Source organism: Salvelinus sp. IW2-2015, linkage group LG8 (assembly GCF_002910315.2).
Source record: "Salvelinus sp. IW2-2015 linkage group LG8, ASM291031v2, whole genome shotgun sequence".
Taxonomy (NCBI): Eukaryota; Metazoa; Chordata; class Actinopteri; order Salmoniformes; family Salmonidae; genus Salvelinus; species Salvelinus sp. IW2-2015.
Window position 1 is genome coordinate 3,720,322 of NC_036848.1, and position 23,005 is coordinate 3,743,326.

Consider the following 23,005-nt stretch of genomic DNA (forward strand, 5'->3'; position numbering starts at 1 on the left):
GCTCTTTCCTCTCACACTCTCTTTGCCTCTCACAACCTCTCTTTGTCCTCTCACACCTCTCTTTGCCTCTCACAACCTCTCTTTGCCTCTCACACAACTCTCTTTGCCTCTCTCACAACTCTCTTTGCCTCATCTCACACTCTCTTTGCCTCTCTCACACCTCTTCTTTGCAATCTCTCACCACCTCTCTTTGCCTCTCATTCACACACCCTCTTTGCCTCTCTCACACCTCTCTTGCCTCTCTCTCAACACCTCTCTTTGCCTCTCTCTCACACCACCTCTCTTTGGCCTCTCTCTCACACACCCTCTTGCCTCTCTCTCACACCTCTTCTTTGCCTCTCCTCACACAGCTCTCTTTGCCTCTCTCACACCTTTTCCTCACCACTCTCTGCCTCTACACACCTCTCTTTGCCTCTCTCACACCTTCTCTTTGCCTCTCACACACTCTCTTTGCCTCTCACACCCTCTTTGCCTCTCTCACACCCTCTTTGCCTCTCCACACCTCTCTTTGCCTCTCTCACCACCTCTTCTTTGCTCTCTCACACCTCTCTTTGCCTTCTCTCACACCTCTCTTGCCTCTCTCACAACCTCTTTGCCTCCACACCTCTCTTTGCCCTCTCTCACACCTCGCTCTACTCTTTTGCTCTCTCACACCCTCTCTTTGCCTCTCTCACACCTCTCTTTGCCTCTCACCACACCTCTCTTTTGCTCTCTCACACCTCTCTTTGCCTCTGCAACACGCTTTGCCTCCTCTCACACACCTCTCTTTGGCGCTCTCTCTCACACCGTCTCTTTGCCGCTTCTCTCTCACACCTTCTTTGCCTCTCACACCTCTTTCTTTGCCTCACACACCTCTCTTTGCCTCTCTCACACCTCTCTTTGAAAAAGGCAAGCCCACAGTAAAACCAATAGCGAACAAATACAAGGGAGATACGCGCAAACCCGAACCCACGGTTTAGACCGTCAGTCAACAGCACCAGACGTATCCTTCTCGCTTTCAAGAGGGACCACACCGGCTTTATCTATCTTGTGTTAGAAAACCAGCAGATGTCAATTTAAACGTTTTAATTGCTCGCATCCTGTAGGATTTTAATTTTGCGCTGTTGTTTAATGACAACTCTTCACAGGCCTATAACGATTTTGCCATAATTAAAAACTTGTAACACTTGAAACAAACAAAACAGTGTGACACAACATGCTCAGCAAAACTGCGCTGCTACCATCTTAATATATCATGGTTGGAAGTCAGTGTCTCTTTGAGGCCCAGCGGGTTCAAAACTTGGACATTTATCAACCTGAGAAGCACCCAGGTCACAGATGTTTGAAGCCTGGTTTCACTAGCAAAAAATAGCTAGAGCCACAACTCTCACATCCACTCGCGGGATCACACTCGTGGAACAACAACATAGATGACAATACAGCGAACCATAACAAGAATCTAGTAAGATGACTAATCAACATATTAACCCAGCTGCAGAGAAACTGCACGCTCCAACCAGGGAACATCACCTAGTGTAACGGGAGACACCAAAACATTACACCAACTGCAGATGTTAGAGATAACACCACCAGACAGCGAATTCAGAGGTAACCTAGGGTGATGAGAACCTGCGATATCCCGCTGACTGGATCGCAACTGCCCAATAATAATCTTCAAGGAAATGTGGAACAGGACTACAGGAGAGTGCGATGCCAGTAATAGGGCATGCCAGGTACGAAATTTACATTTTTCAGTGAAAAGAAAATGAAAACCTCTACCAAAGAACTCCCGGACCTATGAAAAGGAAAAAATTAACAAATTTGGACTTACAACATAGCCTGACACTCCCCGTAGCCGAACTCGAGTTCAAATTTGAAAGAAGAGGGGAAGGACGCGAACGAAGAGCAAGAAACCATAGGGATAATGGGGACAGAAAATGGTGGAAGATGAGGAACAGGAGCGGAAGGGCGAGATGCCTGGAAATCTTATGCCCATGAGATGTAACACAGAATAGGGGAAGGTTTGTAACTGCTCAGCTAGAAGATCCCACACTACAGAAACGTCCAGACAGAATGTCAAGTTAACTAGACTGTGTACCTGTGTAAAACCTCGCTAGAGTGTACTCAACCTCATTTCACCAGTCACACTGATGTTTCCACAGCGAGTCTAGGTCTGTTTGCTTTTCAACCCCCGTTTTTTTACACTTACAGGCGCATTAGCTTACCTTTCGGCCACTTCACACTTCTGCCCGACAACCTGTCATGAGGAGATCTACCCTTGCTATCGCCATCCTAGACCCAAGTGTTACGGTGAGTTGGCTTCTCATGAATAAATAACATCTGATTTGAGTTTTCTTCCTTACCAAGGCACAACACCATCACATCCCAACATGACCATTCTATCACACCTCTCCCGGGGTAAGGATCCACTAAAGAACCCCTACAGCGAGTGTAGCAGGTGATAGAGAGCTGTTCAATTAACAACAAGATAGTCGGGATATGATGCTTGAGCGGAGCCTGATTGTCCATTGTAAGAGTCAAGAGTCACATCTAGTGGGATGGTCCAGCCCGATAGTCCCTTGGTGTCCGAAACCGATGACTACTACGTAACAATTCTGTAACTAGACTATCCGTCAACTTGAATGCCATTTTCGTGATTAAGCTTGTCTTGATGGCCTTTTTATCCCATGTCCGCAGAAGAGATCGAGTGATTGAAAAACTTAGAAATGCCTAGATTCATCAGTACACTGACCACTAACCAAGGAAGCCGGTATTGCCATAGGTTCCTCTGGACCGCACTCTATTGGCCAGCTTTCACATGTGCGAGTGAAGAACCAAACACTTCTTCCCACTCCAGTAAGCTCGTCCCTTGTTCATATATGGCGCGTACTGCCTCTTTGGACTTCATGTGGCACGCCACGTTTCAAAGGCATGACTAAGACCGCATTCTCGTGCCCACATTTCCAATCCCTATCTTGCTCCCTTACTCTGGAGCGATGTGATAATCCGAGCAGTCACAACGTGGGAGGACCGCCTAATCAGCCATTATAACAGTCCGAGAACCGGTCCACAGTTAGGTTAAAAGCCGGCCGCGGACATCTAGACTGTAACTTCTAGCCAACGTTGACATTCAGCTAGCTAGCATAGCTCTGGGTGTGTGATTAGGCTGCAGGCTGGCTAGTCCAATCTAGCTGACTTTTCTGTCAGCCTATGGACAGTTTTGGGGCGTCCTTGTCAGTGAACTAATATTGCACGTAAAACTTGGTGGCTGTTTTAACTAAATTAAAAAAATCTATGCGTAGTGCTTTTCTCAGTAGTTAATTACTTTTTTGCCATGCTAGTTGGTGTAGCTTAACTACTGGAACTACACACAAAACATTTAACATGAATTTGATGAATAGACAGAATGTGTCCTTTCTTTTTTGACATCTCAGCATACCTGCCTCTATTCCCTCTCTCTAAAACCAGTATTCTGTGTATAAATCTAAACGACCACTATTCTGCTTATAAAATCCACCTCAGTAGTGATTGCGTGCTTTGCATATCTTACTAGCTCTATTTCACTGATTTAGACTATGACAACTATAACCTCATGTATCATGTGTTTGGATTGGGGATAGCTTCCCCACACTACTATCTAAAGGGTAGCGCTTGCACTTCTGTGTTTCATTGTTTCCATCACTATCATATAACATAAACCTACTGTATCGAAAGACATCAACTTACTTGCGAGTCCTACAATCACAATATTCTAAACTGGCTAGTTGGTTTCTCGCTCCCCTTTCTATCCTTATGTCCGCTGTCTAGATCTTTTACTTGGGACCCAAATCCCACAACTAAAACCCTATCCTGCAGGTGTCAGGCCACCAGTGGACATTTGCACAATAGAATGCTTCTATTTCTATATGTTCTAAAAGGGATCACCCATCTCTGTCTCTTGTAGATACCCATCAACAACACAAACATCGCATGATGTTGTTCGTGTTACAAAGACAAATACCTTATTTCTGCTGGCATAACTTATCATATGCTTATAAAGACACTTTATAGCTAACAAATCACACTCAGTTGTGCGTGAGTACTAAACTTCAACTGTCTAACCAGAACTCGTAACAATGGCACTAATCCTCTATTTTCCAAGACAGCTCCCTGGTGTCAGGTTCTTGTCTTCAAGTCTCCAGTGGGTGATGTCCCTTTCATCATGTTGAGATTTATCTACAGGCTTACGGACAGTTGCAGGTCATGGGGCAGGAGGGTGGAGAGCATGAAACACTCCATCCCTAGATTACATGACAGATTTTGCCTCTTAGGTCCAGCAGCAGAGTTCAATAAAACATAGATGCAGGCGTGCTCTCTTCTCATACCTGACAGTAGCCTACAGAGTATAATGAGAAAAATACAACTGCTGAACTATGTAGATATTTTAAACAAAGTCCGAGTTTGATAACTTCTCAACGTGTATAACAGTCTTCATGTAGAAATCAGATCATCCTCACATTAATACTGTAGATAGCACGCTAATTATCCTAACTATTAAACTATGTTGCAAATATTAAAACTTGTCTTTTTTTGTCATTCACATTGAAAAAGTTACTAGATGTAGTCTGGCTATAATTTTTAATGCAGAGTAACAAAATCTGTTTCCTAATTCAGAACATCAGGAACATCAACCTATTCTTCCTCAGTAGGACTTCCCACTGACCAACGCCTCACTTCTGTCCTCCACCTGCTTACGAAAAACAAGATAGAGTGATGCAGTAGACACATGTATTGAAAGCGCGGTGGGTATATTGTTCTGTATATCTCAGGTTTGTGCTGTCTTATAATTCTTTTAAGTGTGAGTCAAAATCCTTCTACATGCAACATGGTATCTTTGGTGCATAAAGGTGATCCTGAATCATTACTAATACACTGTGATGTCCTGTCTTATTACGCTACACATATCTTTTGTCCCCCTGACGAATTCTTGACAACTGCCATTAGACCAAGCTTCTAGATCCTCTCGTCATCAGATACTGGTCTATGAAAGAGCCTGCTTACAGATCCACCAGCTCCTGATGACAGAGAGAGAGGGAGCGGGGATGCCATGACTGTAGAGAGGTGTGAGAGGCAAAGAGAGGTGTGAGAGAGGCAAAGAGAGGTGTGAGAGAGGCAAAGAGAGGTGTGAGAGAGGCAAAGAGAGGTGTGTGAGAGAGACAGCTGCATGTGAGCTCCCACGTTTTTCAGCATGTTTTTACTAAAAGGTAGATTTAGAGTTAGATAAACTTGGAATTTTTGGGCAGGGACATATACAGGATACTACCCTCCACAACATAACCTTCACTCCAAATCAAAACTCCTAACCTACAACCTGGTTTTGGACGGAATTACCTGGAAGGATTCCTACTACCAAAGATGATTATTTCCAAGCAATACAGCAAATGCTCTGGCAAACAGAAACCTGAAAACACCATCCAACCTGGAACTGAGAGTCATGTTTAGTCTGAAGCTACTTTTTATTTTCAAAAGCCAAGAAGAAAAATACATTACAATGATATATTTTACKTTATAAGGACTGAATGCTAAGTTAATGCTACCAAGCTTGCTAGCACAGAACATATACAACTTCAATTACCACTGAGGTGTGAAGTCAGAGGTGTCAAAGCCCTTGAGCCCAACAATGACAGGAGAGTTTCACAGCCTACCCCACCCAAATACAGAGGCCTTTGAAGCCCCCTCCCACTGTTCAGAGGTCATTACAATACAGTACCCTGAGTACGTAAAAAATGACAAGGCATGAAAAGAGTACAAAGTGAAGCTCCTTATGGAAAATCAAGAGACACTTTTTGCTGACTATTATAAAAATGGGAGTATAAGCAACTTAATCTTCCACACAGACCATCCAGTGCTATATTAACACACTGCCCCTCTGTTAAGAAGGGGGGGTTAGCGATGGGTGGAAACTCAGGATATTAGACAATGAAGACTGAGTCAACCAATCTGAACTTTTACTGTTCCAGATTTGTACAGTAAGGGTACAGGGCAAACAATTTCAGCTGGACTTTCACATCAAAGAGATATCTTATCCTGCTGAGCTCTCTCTTGAGAAAGATACCCCGAGCGTGTCAGACCAGACCTCTTCATTATACAACCCCACAGATGAGCAACCCAGAAAGGTTGACCGGAAAGTCATCCTCCCAGCACAGAGTACTACTCCCTCGTTGAAATGAAGGACACATTCACCCAGCTGGAGGTAAGGCAGGTGGAGCTGGAACAGGAGGTGAACACACTCCAGTCAGCACAACAACAACAAAATTGTCCAGCTCAACACCTCAACCAGACACGGAGGTGGAGAGAGACATATCTGCACTCTGGACTGTGGTGAGACAACATGAACAGGAGAAAGAGCAGGAGAAGAACATAGCACTAGGAGAGGACCAGAGTCCTGGAGGAGAGGGTGAGGGTGATGGAGTGTGACAGAGAACACCCCATTAAAAGGACGTGGCCACCCCAGCAGAGAAGACAGCAGAACAGCCCATCTCAGCCCCAGACAAAAGTCTTGACACCACAGGAGAACAGTCAACCCCAGACACTGACCACAGCGTCGACATCACAGCAGGACAGACAAATGAAGAACCCCAAGCCCAGGGGATCCCCACCCACTCTGAGCCCCAACCCTTCACAGGAGCAACAGATCAATAGACACCCCATGTACTACCTATATCCCCCCACCAGAAAAACCCATAATTTAATGAAGACATCTTCTCTATCCTGGAAGGGGAAATCAATCATTTCCAGGCCCGGGAACATGTACTAGTCTTTGGCAACCCATTGTAAATGCCAGAACTGGACAAGAACCTGACACTCTTAGCACACAGGGGGACAAACACCTACCTGGAGGTGACAGCATTCCCTCCCCCATATGTCCCCCTAGACACAACTACGACAACATAACCACCAAAAATGGGTCACAACTCCTGTAGCTCAGTCACACGCTGGGTATGTACATAGTCAATGGTAGGCTTCGAGGGGACTCCTGTGGTAGGTACACCTATAGCTCATCTCTTGGCAGTAGTACTGTAGACTACTTTATCACTGACCTCAACACAGTCTCAGCCCACTGACAACCCTATCAGATCACAGCAAAATCACAGTCTACTTGAACAGAACAATACTCAATCATGAGGCATCAAAGCCAAAATAATCTAACCACTTCTGGGAAAATTGGAACACACTAAACAAACAACACGAAGAGTTATCTATCCAGAACGGAGATGTATGGATAAACCCCTTCTCCAATCTTTTTGGCTCTATAACAAAGAACAAACAGCAAAAACATATACATGATCAATTACACGTTTTAGAATAATCGATTAAAGACTACCAGAACCGACTGGATTATCCAATTACATTGAATGAACTACAGGACAAAATACAAAACCCTCCAACACAAAAAGGTCTGTGGTGTTGATGGTATCCTCAATGAAATGATAAAATATGCAGATCACAAATTCCAATTGGCTATATTTAAACTTTTTAACATCATCCTCAATTCTGGCATCTTCTCCAATATTTGGAACCAAGGACTGATCACCCCAAACCACAAAAGTGGAGACAAATTTGACCCCAATAACTACCGTGGGATACGCGTCAACAGCAACCTTGAGAAAATCCTCTGCATTATCATTAATAGCAGACTTGTGAAAGCAATGTACTGAGCAAATGTCAAATTGGCTTTTTAACAAATGACCATAAGACAGACCACGTATTCCTCCTGCACACTCTAATTGACAAACAAACAAAACAAAGACAAAGTCTTCTTGTGCTTTGTTGAATTCAAACAAGCTTTTGACTCAATTTGGCATGAGGGTCTGCTATACAAATTGATGGAAAGTGGTGTTGGGGGAAAAACATACATGACAAAATCCATGTCCACAAACAACAATTGTGCTGTTAAAATTGGCAAAAAAACACCCACTTCAACAAATTGGCAAAGGCACTATAACAGGCTGCAGCACCCAGTCTCACCCTACTAGAATCTGAAATCAAATGGACTACTGTTTGCTGATGATCTGGTGCTTCTGTCCCCAACCAAGGAGGGCCTTACAGCAGCACCTAGATCTTCTGCAAAGATTCTGTCAGACATGGGCCCTGACAGTAAATCTCAGTAAGCCAAAATGAATGGTGTTCCAAAAAAGGTCCAGTTGCCAGGACCACAATACAAATTCCAGCTTACCCTAGAGCACACAAAAAAACGATACATACCTCGGACTAAACATCAGCGCCACAGAAAACTTCCACAAAGCTGTGAACGATCTGAGAGACAAGGCAAGAAGGGCCTTCTATGCCATCAAAAGGAACATAAAATTCAACATACCAATTAGGATCTGGCAAAAAATACTTGAACCAGTTATAGAACCCATTGCCCTTTATGGTTGTGAGGTCTACAGTCTGCTCACCAACCAAGAATTCACCAAATGGGACAAACACGAAATTGAGACTGCATGCAGAATTCTGCAAAAATATCCTTTGTTTACAATGTAAAACACCAAATAATGCATGGAGAACAGAATTATACCGATACCCGCTAATTATCGAAATCCAGAAAAGAGACGTTAAATTCTACAACCACCTAAAAGGAAGCGATTCCCAAACCTTCCATAACAAAGCCATCACCTACAGAGAGATGAACCTGGAGAAGAGTCCCCTAAGCAAACTGGTCCTGGGGCTCAAGAGTGGTGCAGCGGTCTAAAGCACTGCATCTCAGTGCAAGAGGCATCACTACAGTCCCTGGTTCAAATCCAGGCTATATCAGACCCCACACAGCCCCAGGACAGCAACACAATTAGACCCAACCAAACCATGAGAAAACAAAAAGACACATTGGAAAAAATTAACAAAAAAACTGCGCAAACTAGAATGCTATTTGGCCCTAAACAGAGAGGAGACAGTGGAAGAATACCTGACCACTGTGACTGACCCAAAATTAAGGAAAGCTTTGACTATGTACAGACTATTGAGAATGGTCGCCATGGGCAGACCTGGCTCTCAAGAGTGGCGCAGCAGTCTAAAGCACTGCATCTCAGTGCAAGAGGTGTCACTACAGTCCCTGGTTCGAATCCAGGCTGTATCACATCCGGCTGTGATTGGGAGTCTCATAGAGCGGCACACAGGCTCAGCAGGTTTGGCCGGGGTAGGTCGTCATTGTAAATAAGAATTTGTTCTTAACTGACTTGCCTAGTTAAATAAATATATTACAAAAATAAAATAAAAGAGAGTAGACAGGCTATGTGCACACTGCCCACAAAATGAGGTTGAAACTGAGCTGCACTTCCTAACCTCCTGCCAAATGTATGACCATATTAGAGACACATATTTCCCTCAGATTACACAGACCCACAAAGAATTCGAAAACAAATCCAATTTTAATAAACTCCCATATCTATTGGGTAAAATACCAGTGTGCAATCACAGCAGCAAGATTTGTGACCTGTTGCCACAGAAGAACAAACACCATTGTAAATACAACCCATATTTGTTTATTTATTTTCCCTTTTGTACTTTAACTAATTTGCACATCATTGCAACACTGTATGTAGACATGATATTACATTTGAAATGTCTCTATTATTTTGGAACTTGTTTGAGTAATATTTACTGTTCACATTTCGTTTATTTCACTTTTGTTTATCCATTTCACTTGCTTTGGCAATGTAAACATGCCAATAAAGCCCCTTAAATTGAATTTAGAGAGAGAGAAAGGTGAGAGAGAAGAAAAGAGGTGTGAGAGAGAGAGACAAAGTGAAAGAAACCCAGAGACAGAGAAAGACAGAGGGATAAAGGATAAGTAAATATTGACAGTTAAAATCCAAAGTGCCCCCAGTAAATCCTTGTCCAGCCCTTCACTTGGTTTGTGTCACACTCACTACCACTCACCTCAGCACGTGTTTTCTTGGACAGCACCCTCAGCCAGTTCCCGATCATAGTGAGTATAGAGGCAAAGTAAGCCAGGCCAAACACTATCCAGAGCCACACCAGGGGCTTAAACAGATCTCCGTCCCTCCGGTTAGCACCTAAGCACAAGGACATTTACGCATTGATGCATGCACGTGCACACACAAACAAAAGACCTTCGATAGGTACCCATGAAATATGATTTGTATCTTTCATAGCGTATATCCTGAAAGGGATGTGTAGAGTATGTACTCTCCAGATTCTATACTGTCCAAAGTGTGTACAGTTCACTTCACTTCATACCTGCTACGTAGTCTCCAAAGCCGACCGTGGTGAGGGTGATGACCACAAAGTAGAGCGCCTCCAGAAAGGACCAGTCCTCCACTTCCTTAAACACCAGCGTTGGCACGGCAAGGAAGATCAGACAGCCAATCAGGATGGACAGAACAGCAGACATGATCCGTACATAGGTGGGACTGACCCGCCGCTTCTGAGAGAGGGGCAGAGAGAGAGAGGGACACAAAAGAAGGGAAAGAGTGAGAGGTGGATGGAGAGGGTAAGATCTTCCTCAAGACTCTAATAATGTGCCTTTTCTTTGATAAACAGTAACAATACAAAAAAATATTCTTGCAAAGTTTCATTGGGAAGTACAGTGGGGCAAAAAAGTATTTAGTCAGCCACCAATTGTGCAAGTTCTCCCACTTAAAAAGATGAGAGATGCCTGTAATTTTCATCATAGGTACACTTCAACTATGACAGACAAAATGAGAAAAAAAATCCAGAAAATCACATTGTAGGATTTTTTATTTATTTATTTGCAAATTATGGTGGAAAATAACTGTTTGGTCACCTACAAACAAGCAAGATTTCTGGCTCTCACAGACCTGTAACTTCTTCTTTAAGAGGCTCCTCTGTCCTCCACTCGTTACCTGTATTAATGGCACCTGTTTGAACTTGTTATCAGTTTAAAAGACACCTGTCCACAACCTCAAACAGTCACACTCCAAACTCCACTATGGCCAAGACCAAAGAGCTGTCAAAGGACACCAGAAACAAAATTGTAGACCTGCACCAGGCTGGGAAGACTGAATCTGCAATAGGTAAGCAGCTTGGTTTGAAGAAATCAACTGTGGGAGCAATTATTAGGAAATGGAAGACATACAAGACCTCTGTAAAACCTGTCTCTTATACACATCTAGATGTGTATAAGAGACAGCAGTAACACACTACGCCGCCAGGCAGTGCCAGACGTGTCCCCCTGCTTAAGCCAGTACATGTCCAGGCCCGTCTGAAGTTTGCTAGAGAGCATTTGGATGATCCAGAAGAAGATTGGGAGAATGTCATATGGTCAGATGAAACCAAAATATAACTTTTTGGTAAAAACTCAACTCGTCGTGTTTGGAGGACAAAGAATGCTGAGTTGCATCCAAAGAACACCATACCTACTGTGAAGCATGGGGGTGGAAACATCATGCTTTGGGGCTGTTTTTCTGCAAAGGGACCAGGACGACTGATCCGTGTAAAGGAAAGAATGAATGGGGCCCTGTATCGTGAGATTTTGAGTGAAAACCTCCTTCCATCAGCAAGGGCATTGAAGATGAAACGTGGCTGGGTCTTTCAGCATGACAATGATCCCAAACACACCGCCCGGGCAACGAAGGAGTATATAACAAAGTATTGAGATAAACTTTTGTTATTGACCAAATACTTATTTTCCACCATAATTTGCAAATAAATTTATTAAAAATGCTACAATGTGATTTTCTGGAATTTTTTTTCTCATTTTGTCTGTCATAGTTGAAGTGTACCTATGATGAAAATTACAGGCCTCTCTCATCTTTTTAAGTGGGAGAACTTGCACAATTGGTGGTTGACTAAATACTTTTTTGCCCCACTGTAGCTAACGACTGACTGAATGTTTAAGTCAGATTCTGTTCTACTTGTGTGTAACATGTTTCAAGTGCTAGAGTCCAAGAMGACCTCTTCTGTTTACAGCACAGTGGCATCACTTAAGCAGCCCCTGAGACAGACAAGTACAATGAGATGACATCCTGAAAATGAAGCAGCCCCCGAGACAAGACAGTCTCACCAGGAAGATTGTCTCCATCTTCCACACGGCCTTCCTCAGCCCCGTCCCCATGTGGTCCCCGACACCAGCCAGCAGGAAACCAAACATGGGAATCCCTACCAGGGCATAACAGACGCAGAACAGCTGGCCCCATTTGGTCCTGGGAGACAGGTTACCAAACCCTGAGGACAGAGGGAGACCATATACATTCACCTATATGTTAATCTATATCATTATAAAATGAGTCAATTTCACCAGCAACCCACTGGGCACAGACGTCAATTCAACGTTTATTCTATGTTGGTTCAATGTAATTTCATTGAAACAACGTTGATTCAACCAGCGTGTGCTCTTGAGGTTTACTGTATTTTCCAAAATGGGATTATTCATTTTCTGTCAAATTCCAAATGCACATCTGGCTGATTAAGTTGTTACCAAAGGGTTTGCAGTAGGGGAAAAAGGAACAAAGGCTCACCAATGGTGGTGATGATGGTACCACAGAAGAAGAAGGCGCTGGCCAGGTCCCACCTGCTAGTGAAGTTGGTGGAGCTGTGTTTTACGTCCAGGCCTGCCTCCACCGCCTTCACCACACTCTGACAGTACAGAGACATAACAGAGGTTGGCTTTATCTACACCTGCTCATTACCCATCTTAGGCAGGGTCTATCTACACCTGCTCATTACCCGTCTTAGGCAGGGTCTATCTACACCTGCTCATTACCCGTCTTAGGCAGGGTCTATCTACACCTGCTCATTACCCGTCTTAGGCTGGGTCTACATCTGGGGTCTGTGTTCTTTTTAGGATTTTAGTTTTTGGTCAAAAAAGACTAAAATCACCAGGAAGTCTGCTAAGTATTCAACAAACAAACAAAATAACTGACGTKATCGTGTCTCAATGTAATTTTCAAAACCCTTTTGGTGCTTAGTTGTGGTTAATTTACAAATTACCATCCGCGTCGACAAAAGTTGTCCTGCTGCTGAATCTAGTTGCCTACCCCTGGCTACACTTTCTCAGGTGGGACTCTACACCGATCTTAGTCTGTTTAGATTCTTCTCAGATGTGTTTTAACTCATCTTTCTATTCAAGTGTATGCTTTCACGGTCTGTGAAATGTGTGTGTGCTATGGTGTGGGTATACCTTTATGAGGTCGCTGAGGTTCTGTGCAGTGACACATGAGTGGTTTCCGAGGAAGTCACGTGTGGTGCAGAGCAGCTTCTCATGCTCCTTGCTCTCCTTCGGGCTTTCCAAGTTCCGGAACACCAACGCCCCCATCACCAGGTACAGCATGACCCCCGCCAGCAGGGCCAGCAGGGTGGGGCAGCGCATTGCCCCGAACTCACCCCCCCACACCACAGGGGTCAGGGGTTAGGGTTCGCCAGAATCTGCTCTACGGCCTCTTCCACGACACACACGGTGGCACAGCTAGAAACACAGGAACCATTCTTAGAACTGTGCGCRTGTATGGGGTTTTGCTATCTTTGTGGGGACCAGAAGTCCCCACAAGGATAGTAAAACAAGGATTATTCAGACAAGTGGGGACATWTCGCCGGTCCCCACAAGGAAATAGGCTATTTTAGGGGTTAGGATTATGGTTAGAATTAGGGTTAAATTGAGGTAAAATAGGATTTTGAATGTGTGTTAGTGCTGAGCGATTAACCGAAATGACCAACATCCGTTCAATTATTTGAATTCCATTTCATAATTTTTTCCCCCCTGCGAGCTCACTCGATATGCAGTTTCTGAAGAGATAAATCAGATCAAGCCTGAACTGTGTGAAATATACTGACCAAAAATATAAACGCAACATGTAAAGTGTTGGTCACATGTTTCATGAACTGAAATAAAAGATACCAGAAATGATCCATAACCACAAAAATCTTATTTCTCTCAGATTATGTTCACATTCCTGTTAGTGAGCATTTCTCCTTTGCCAAAATAATCCATTCACCCGACAGGCATATCAAGAAGCTGATTAAACAGCATGACCTTGTACTGGGGACAATAAAAAGGCCACTCAAATGTGCAGGTTTTTTTTCACAACACAATCCCACAGAAGTCTCAAGTTTAGGGAATGTACACCAGAGCCGTTGCCAGATAATTTAATGTTAATTTCTCTACCATAACCCGCCTCCAATGTCGTTTTAGAGAATTTGACAGTACATCCAACCGGTCTCACAACCACAGACCACGTGGTAACCATGCCAGCCCAGGACCACAACATCCGACTTCTTCACCTGCGGGATCGTCCGAGACCAGCCAACTGGACAGCTGATGAAACTGTRGGTTTGCACAACGAGGAATTTCTGCATAAACTGTCAGAAACAGTCTCAGGGAAGGTCATCTGTGTGCTCGTCGTCCTCCCCAGGGTCTTGACCTGACTGCAGTTCGGCGTCGGAACCGATTTCAGTGGGAAAAAGCTCACCTTCGATGGCCACTGGCATGCTGGAGAAGTGTTCTCTTCACAGATGAATCCCAGTTTCAACTATACTGGACAGATAGCGTGTATGGTGTTGTGTTGGCGAGTGGTGTGCTGATGTCACCGTTGTGCCCCATGGTGGCAATGGGGTTATGGTATGGGCAGTCATAAGCTACGGACAATGAACAATTGCATTTTATCGATGGCAATTTGAATGCACAGAGATACTATGATGACATCGTGAGGCCTGTTGTCGTACCATTAATCCGCAGTCATCACCTCATGTTTCAGCACGATAATGCACAGCCCCATGTCGCAAGGATCTGTACACAATTCCTTGAAGCTGAAAATGTCCCAGTTCTTCCATGGCCTGCATACTCACCAGACATGTCACCCATTGGATCATGTTGGGGATGCTCTGGATCAATGTGTACCACAGCGTGTTCCACTTCCAGCCAATAGTCAACAACTTCGCACAGAAATTGAAGAGTGGAACAACAATCAACAGCCTAATCAACTCTATGCGAAGGAGATGTGTCGCGCTGCATGAGTCAAATGGTGGTCACACCAGATAGTGACTGTTTTTTTGATCCACGCTCCAGTCACTACCATCATTGGACTTGTATTTCTTGTTTATTCAGTGTTATTACAGCATTCAACCCACATTAATRTATAGTGCATTTAATGTMWTTTTTTTTTTTTACCAAAACCATGATTATTTTTTAAATAATTGAACCGATACCGAACAGACCTCAAAAAGTACTAATTGCTCAGCACTAACGTGTGTGTATAGTCAATTATGATGATCCCTTTATGGAAATGAGATCGCAGCAACAACTTTGATAATGGAGATTATTTGAGGAGCTACATCAAGGAAACAAGACAGAGCTGGGTCGTTCTCTGGTCATTTCCAGAACATGAAAGTAAGTGAGACAAGATATGAAGCTCATCTCCTATAGGAATTCAATCACTTTTTGACAGCATCCCTTTTGATTTAAACAATACTTTCCATACGTTTGCCCATGGAAGAAAAGAAGAGGACGGAAAGTGACTTTTTGGACCGGAATTCACAAACATTCAAGATATAAAGGTGCTCAAAGTTGACCCATTTTGCATATCCTGCAACACGTCTTCATTACTGGGAAAGATAAGCAGTTGAGTTTGATATAATTTAAACGCTTACAAACAGGTTTGTCAAACTACTTGATAATTTCTTGGTGAAAAAAAGTTGCATAAAAAAAATGTATGTCTTAACCTTCAACCTCATCTAAAAACACCGTTTTTTTCTTCATATTTGCATATGGTGTGGCTCAGACCCTACTTCATATTTGCATATGGTGTGGCTCAGACCCTACTTCATATTTGAGATTTTTGTGTCTGCCATCAGTTGAGCAGCAGCCAGTCAGCGGTTGAGCAGCAGCCAGTCAGCGGTTGAGCAGCAGCCAGTCAGCGGTTGAGCAGCAGCCAGTCAGCGGTTGAGCGCAGCAGCCAAGCCAGCGGTTGAGCAGCAGCCAGCCAGCGGTTGAGCAGCAGCCAGTCAGCGGTTTGAGCAGCAGCCAGTCAGCGGTTGAGCAGCAGGCCGAGTTCAGACGGTTGAGCACAGCAGCCAGCGGGTTGAGCAGCAGCCAGCCAGCGGTTGAGCAGCAGCCAGCCAGCGGATTGAGCAGCAGCCAGCCAGCGGTTGAGCAGCAGCCAAGCCAGCGGTTGCAGCAGCAGCAGCAGCCACAGCGGTTGAGCAGCAGCCAGCAGCGGTTGAGCAGCAGCAGCAGCGGTTGAGCAGCAGCCAGCAGCAGGTTGGCAGCAGCCAGTCAGCGGTTGAGCAGCAGCCAGTCAGCGGTTGAGCAGCCAGCCAGCCAGCGGTTGAGCAGCAGCCAGCCAGCGGTTGAGCAGCAGCCAGCCAGCGGTTGAGCAGCAGCCAGCCAGCGGGTGAGCAGCAGCCAGCCAGCGGTTGAGCAGCAGCCAGCCAGCGGTTGAGCAGGCAGCCAGCCAGCGGTGGCAGCAGCCAGCCAGCGGTTGAGACATAACATGGTGAGTGTCGTAGAAATAGGAATTGATGGAATGGACCTTTCCCTTCAGACCACTGCAATTTAGCTGGTACACCATTGACATGTTTTAATTGTATTGACATTTTAACTTCTAATTATTGTAGATTTCAAAAGATACTGCACACAAAACCATGAAAAGGAATAAGAGGCCAATATACAAAAAAATTATGTACTTAATGTAATTCATGCTCAAAAGAATACAAAAAGTGAAAGTGCAAAGACGTTTCGGCCTTGTCTTCATCAGTACTGTACAAACAAATTAGGAAGACACGTACTTTAAGAGACAATTTATGCTTGATCTGAAATTGTGGTCGGAGACGCAATGCATGGTGTGACGCAATTGCGAAGCCTCTGGAGGCAAACAGCCAAATTGAGCTCTGTACTACATCGCCGTGCGCCTCAGATTTTGTAACAATGTGGAGGGCTCCGTATAGCCCCGCATTGACATAATTGGTTGACGGTAGGTAAGGACGGGAAGTCCTGTATAAACACAAACTCACTTCCTTAAAAACTTCCTTCACAACAGCTCAGCGCAGCTCGGCCAAGCATGAATGGCCCGACATCTGCAGAGGCTATATCACCGTAAATGCTGCACGGCCAATGCAGACATCAGATTGACCATGAAGCGCCTTTAGGGAGACACTTGCTGTGCTTAACAGGCGCAAGCAGCTAGTTGATTAGACTCTGGCGAATAGGGAGTCAATGCATGAGCAAGGAATATGTAGAAAAATATTTTAAAGAAATGTACAATTCAAATGTCGCATATAATTGAAAAACGACAACGATCTAGGCTGCGACAGGTAGCCTTATGGTTAGAGCGTTGGGCCAGTAACCGAAAGGTAGCAAGATCGAATCCCCGAACTGACAAGGTAATAACCCCATGTTTATAGGCCGTCATTGTAAATAAGAATTTGTTCTTAACTGACTTGCCTAGTTAAATAAAGGTTAAATAATAAATAAAAATATATAGCAATATCAGAAGCAACAGATATGAAATACATATTTGCTGATATTCTCAATGAGGAAGAAGCAGCTGTGCTTAACAAGGGACTTTCCTTTTTCCCTACACCGAGACCCAACCCCTTCCAAACCAAGGTAGAACGTTTTTTCATTCATTCAATCTACCTCGAGGTGTGTAATGCCAATGAGGATAATCGTCGAGTATTCAGATCTAAGACATTCTGCCCCCCTGTAAATAACGCCACGATTGACACGCTTTGCAAGCTTGTGGCGAGATGTTGATCATTTGTTTGTTGGTAATGACAAGAAAATATGCTTTCAACTGTTGCAAGACACATGTTTTATTCCATCTAAAATAAATCTAAACCTTATCTTCAAACCTGTGATAAGGGAGGTGGCTTGGCATGCATGAATATATCTGTCTATGATAAAAATCCATAGACAATTATCTGACAGACTCCTACTGCAAACTCAAAGGTAACCCTACCTGTATATAAAACGGAAATGTACTTTTCTTAGCTGAGGCAGTTTACCTGACTGACAAGGAGCGAGGCTACCTCCTCAACAAGCGGCCCACCACAGCCGTTATGTACATTTTCACCAAAAACGCACAATGATTACCAGAAGTTTCCCCTGTACGTCCGACTTGGGCAAGTAATGACCTCCCGAGTCTTTGTCTAATTTCATTGATTTCCACATCAGACCTCTTTACTAAACTACCATCCTAACGAAGAGACACAGGCGACTTCAATTATCTGAACTATGATAGGCCTACTTTTCTTGTAACTATGGACAACTAGTTTGTACACCAACATTCCCCACAACATTGGACTGGAGGCTTTACGTTGCTCTTTAGACTCCAGAGCGGGCTCTACTCCTCCAACCCAAAATGGCTGAGTTGGTACAAAGAACTGTGTTTTGTTTGGAGCGGATTATCTGTAATCCCGAGGCACTTCGATGGGCCCCTGATTATGCCAACACGTATGGGCCTCAGGATAAATTCCATTTCTAATCATCCTTTTTCTGATAACACTGTTCAACAAACGCTATATTTATGTTTTTAATCACACGAACAGGCACCAAAACGGAACTGGACTCGTTCCATTAGTATACATTATATTATAGACAAATGATTTGACAATTCGTTCTACCGTCTGTCAAACCGAAAGCCTTCTTCACGCATCAAATTACCATCTGACTCCGAGTAGGGGCTTGCCGTACAGCCAATTCTGATTCAACAGACGAATCTGCACTCGAAATTAGGATTTGATCATTTAATCAAATTGTACTCGAATTTCCGTCAGGTTACTTCAGAAAGTTTGGACTCTGCTCTCAATAAAGGCTATGGACAGAGGCAAGGCAAACGCAAACGCAACAAAAAATAAATACTTTTCTGTGGTGTGCTGTACCACACACTCATTACGGACCTGACATTAAAAATATTAGACAACACTGGCATGTATTGCAAACTGTGGGCTCAGATGCGTTTCATGATGTTTTCCTGTTCACTCACTCCATGTCCCGCTGCCCGGGACATGCTGGTTCGCGCAGACACTTATGACGCATTGAACGTCCGGATGAAGCGCGTGATTTCTTCCCCTGCCGCAATTGTGCTGCCTGTACAGGTATTCTAAAGTGCAACAGTTTCAGATCTTTCGTTACAAATAAAGAAATCACCAATATATTCATTACCTGTGGATCTAGCAATGTAGTGTATCTATGCTCTTGTCCATGTGGCTTGCAATATACACTGGCATTACGCGAAGAGAACTACGGTTACGCATCAACGAGCACCGCAGTGCCATCCAAAAAAATGACCCGAAATCACCAGTGRCTAGACATTTTCATGAGGCTAATCATGCTGTGACTGATCTTAAATTCTGTGCCATCGACCGTGTGTCTCTCTCCCACCGCACTCTGAGCTTTTTAGCATACTCGAGTATTTCATATATATTGCTTCTGATAGTTATGTAGCCTAGAAGTTGTATTTTTTCAATTGTGACGTATTAATTGTCGTTTTTTTAAAGAATATACTTCTACATATTCCTTGCTAATAAGCATGGACTGCATATTCGCCAGTAGGCTATCTAATCAACTATTGCGCCTGTTATGGACAGCAGACGTCTCCTTAAATACGTATATTCCTAATTTGTTTGTACTGCACTGATGAAGACGAGGCCGAAACATATGCTCCGTTTTATAGCACCTTTCACTTTTTGTATTATTTTGAGCTTGTATTAAATTAAGTGCATTATTTTTTATCTCTGTCTCCTTGGCGTATTCTTTTTCATTGTTATGAGTGCGAATACCTTTCGAACTCTACATACTTCTGGCTTTCTAATTATTACCACAACGATGGTCGCCGATCCACCTGCCGTCGAATGTAAAATTAAATGGTAATGTATCTATATTTCAATAGGTTTCCTATGGAGGATTGACAGTATAATTTAAAACAGATATTCAAGTCAACATTCTGTGTGGACCTCCAACCATCTTTGTGGTACCATTTGAAAGTTAAATATACATTTAATTCCAATTAACAGCGAAAACATGACAATCATTCAAGAGCAGCTTTGCTCAAACGATGGCGGTCACAACACGACGTAAAATAGGGTCTAAGCAACAACATATGCGAATGTGAAAAAAATCAGAGTTTAGCGTTTTAAGATCTGACGTTTAAGGTAAAAAAAAGAAAAAAAAGTTGTAGTACTCTTATTTAGAAACAATTATAAAATATTTTGACAAACTTGTTCGTAAGCTTTTTGAATGATATCATTCTCAATTGTATATTTTCCAGTGAAGACCTGGATGTCTCATAGTATGGTACGGTATGCAAAAAARGTCCCATTTTAAATCAAATCTAATTTTATTTGTCACATGAGTCTAATACAACAGGTGTAGACTTTACCGTGAAATACTTATGAGCCCTTTCCCAACAATGCAGAGTTAAAAAAGAAAATGGTAACAAAGCCTGGTCACACAGCCTGGTAACACACAGCCCGGTCTCATAGACATAACATAGTAAATCAATCCGAGAGTCAAATTAGCAAGAGGGTGCTTGGTCGGTGAATGGGTGGGCATATAATGAGGATGTCTAGCAACCCAAATGTTGTGTGTTTGAATCTCATCATGGACAACTGTAGCATTTTAGCTAGTTAGCAACTTTTCATCTGCATTTTTGCTACTTAGCACGTTACCTAACCCTTTTTGCTAACCCTAACTTCAACCTAACTCCGAACCTTAACCCTTAGCCTAGCTAACATTATAACAAATTGGAATTCGTAACATACATTTTGCAAATTCACAACACATTGTACGTTTCACAAATTCATAACATATCATACTAAACGGATGGACATCCAGAAATACATACCATACGAAATGTAACATATCATACTAAATGGAGTGTCTCAGATTTATGTACAGGATAATATGAAATGGTCAGACTAGGAGTACCGTCTCTTGAATGTTTCCACATTCAGGTCCAAAAAGTTACTTTCGGAGCACTTCTACAGTAGGCAAATATGTATGGAAGGTTTTATTCAAATCAAAAGCGGTGCTGTCAAAAAGTGAATTCAAATAGATATACCCATAGAGGAACGTATGACCTTACTACCGTTAAGACATTGCGCTCTAAACCACCTCACTTGTCCACGTTTTATTCATCCTGAAGATCTGGTGATGGAGAGAGCTCGCTCCTCGATCTCTCTCTCCCAGGCCCAGGGCTAAAAGGGGGAATAGTAGGAGGGTTCAGACCAGCGTCCACGTTCGGCCAGTCATAATAACACATGGAGACACACACCAGACTACCCTGGATATCAGCTGGCTAAAGTTTAAACGATTAACCTCTGCCAACCTGCTAAACATACATCTCGCTGTTAATCTAATTATGTTTAGGGTGCTTATCTTTATTTAGTGTAAACGGTTTTCTTTAATTAAATGATATTCACCTCCCATCTACACAGGTATTGTGTCATGAGAGTGCCGGTTCAAAGGCAGCCAATTGGGGAAGAGAACCAGAAGATGGCCATGGTGTTCCAAAGAACTTGTGTCAACGTTCTGATATTTCCCAGAGTTCTCTGTTAGCATTCTGATCTAATGGACTGCATTGGTTTGTATGGACGTTCTCGCCCTCTGCCTTGGCTGAAAATGTATTATTTGTTATCGTTGTCTAAACCGATCTTGACATATTTTGATATTTTTGTAAGATATGACGGAGCTAACCCCAAAAAAGCAAACGTGTGTTTGATGTGTTGTGAAATATCCCAGCTCAAACAGTCTGACATATGTTGTAATAAATCATCATGTTTCCAAAATATTGCAATTAAAAACAAAAAGGAGTACCGAACTGCCAAGGAGAGATTTGGCTTTGGAACCAGTCTCCACCTAGCTCATAARATGACTGCAGATATGGCCAAGTTTATATTTGTCTAACAGTTCATTTTAAGGTACATTTGTCATTCAATAAAATGTAATGTTATGAGTAATTTATATTGAGGGATTAAAGTTAAATCAAAGAATGTTTCCAACATTTCCCTCAGCATTTGATATTGCCCAAGGTTCTTTAGAAGGATAAATTTAGATTTTGTTATCCAAATCACTGACTGAAAGCGATGAAACAGCATTTGAGGAGAAAAACAATCGACCACGCAGTCAAGCAAGTAAGTAAATAATTCAATGAAACAATAATTCACAAAAACAGATACGGATGACCCCACCAGAACCAACACTTGAACACAGAAAAACATTTTATACATACAACGATGCTGGTTAGTTGTCCCTTGCAATCAACATAAACAAATACATAAATATCTTCAGACAATACTGTATATTACTAAATGGTAAACAAACATCTGAACAAAGTATTTACAAAGCAATTAACTTTAAGTCCTACCTGATTTCAGGAGAAACTGAAGTACCGGTATGCGCTTCACGGTGTCAAGGCTCTTCTCACCATCAAACGCTCTGTGAGTAGGAGTGTGTATGTCCACACGCTCAAAGAGTAGAAGAGTGTGTGTGTCCACTGAGTAACAGTGTGTGTCCAGTGGTGGGAAGGTGTTTCCCCATGCTMAGGACTCTACAGCACTGTGATGGAGGAGAGGGGGGATTCTAGGAGGAGTGTGTGTGTGCATGTGTATCTTAGGGCCGGGAGTTTTGGGGCACTTTTTTAAGCACTGTAGTCTAACACCAGCCTCTCCAAAGCTCGCTGTGGAGTCGGCCCGGCAAGCAGCACTGTGCTTTTACCAGTATTTCCAGCATTGTCCATTAGTTGCTGCAGGTAGGAAATTCTATTCTATTCTGTAATTGACACAAGCTGTCTCCAATCAATCAATCAATGTCTGGTTGTGTGTGTTTGGCAGAGGGAATTGCCTAATCCAGGGGAGGCGTAGCTCTGCGAATCTTAATMGCACAAAACCTATTATTTGGCAAGGAATACTACTTGTAGATCAGTGATTCTACACCTCAATCTGATCCTCTCCAACTGATCCTCTCCAACAGACTCGGAAGTTGTAGCTAAAAATAGGTCATACAGTGGCAAGAAAAAGTATGTGAACCCTTTGGAATTACCTGGATTTCTGCATAGATTTGACATAACATTTGATC

The 23,005-nt window shown here is 43.1% G+C and overlaps 1 protein-coding gene across 1 annotated transcript in view; it reads right to left on the minus strand.

Moving 5' to 3' along the window:
* The window catches only part of LOC111967093 (uncharacterized), a 23,826-nt gene extending 1,183 nt beyond the window's left edge, over positions 1 to 22,643 (minus strand). Inside the window, exons 1-7 of the mRNA XM_023991984.1 lie at positions 22,296 to 22,643; positions 21,049 to 21,126; positions 13,118 to 13,402; positions 12,456 to 12,573; positions 12,002 to 12,162; positions 10,216 to 10,402; positions 9,895 to 10,031 (exon numbers count right to left, since the gene is read on the minus strand). Coding sequence (XP_023847752.1) covers positions 9,895 to 10,031; positions 10,216 to 10,402; positions 12,002 to 12,162; positions 12,456 to 12,573; positions 13,118 to 13,306 — 792 coding nt within the window. The 5' untranslated portion in view covers positions 13,307 to 13,402; positions 21,049 to 21,126; positions 22,296 to 22,643. The remainder of the gene's footprint in view (positions 1 to 9,894; positions 10,032 to 10,215; positions 10,403 to 12,001; positions 12,163 to 12,455; positions 12,574 to 13,117; positions 13,403 to 21,048; positions 21,127 to 22,295) is intronic.
* Between the last annotated feature and the right edge of the window lie 362 nt (positions 22,644 to 23,005).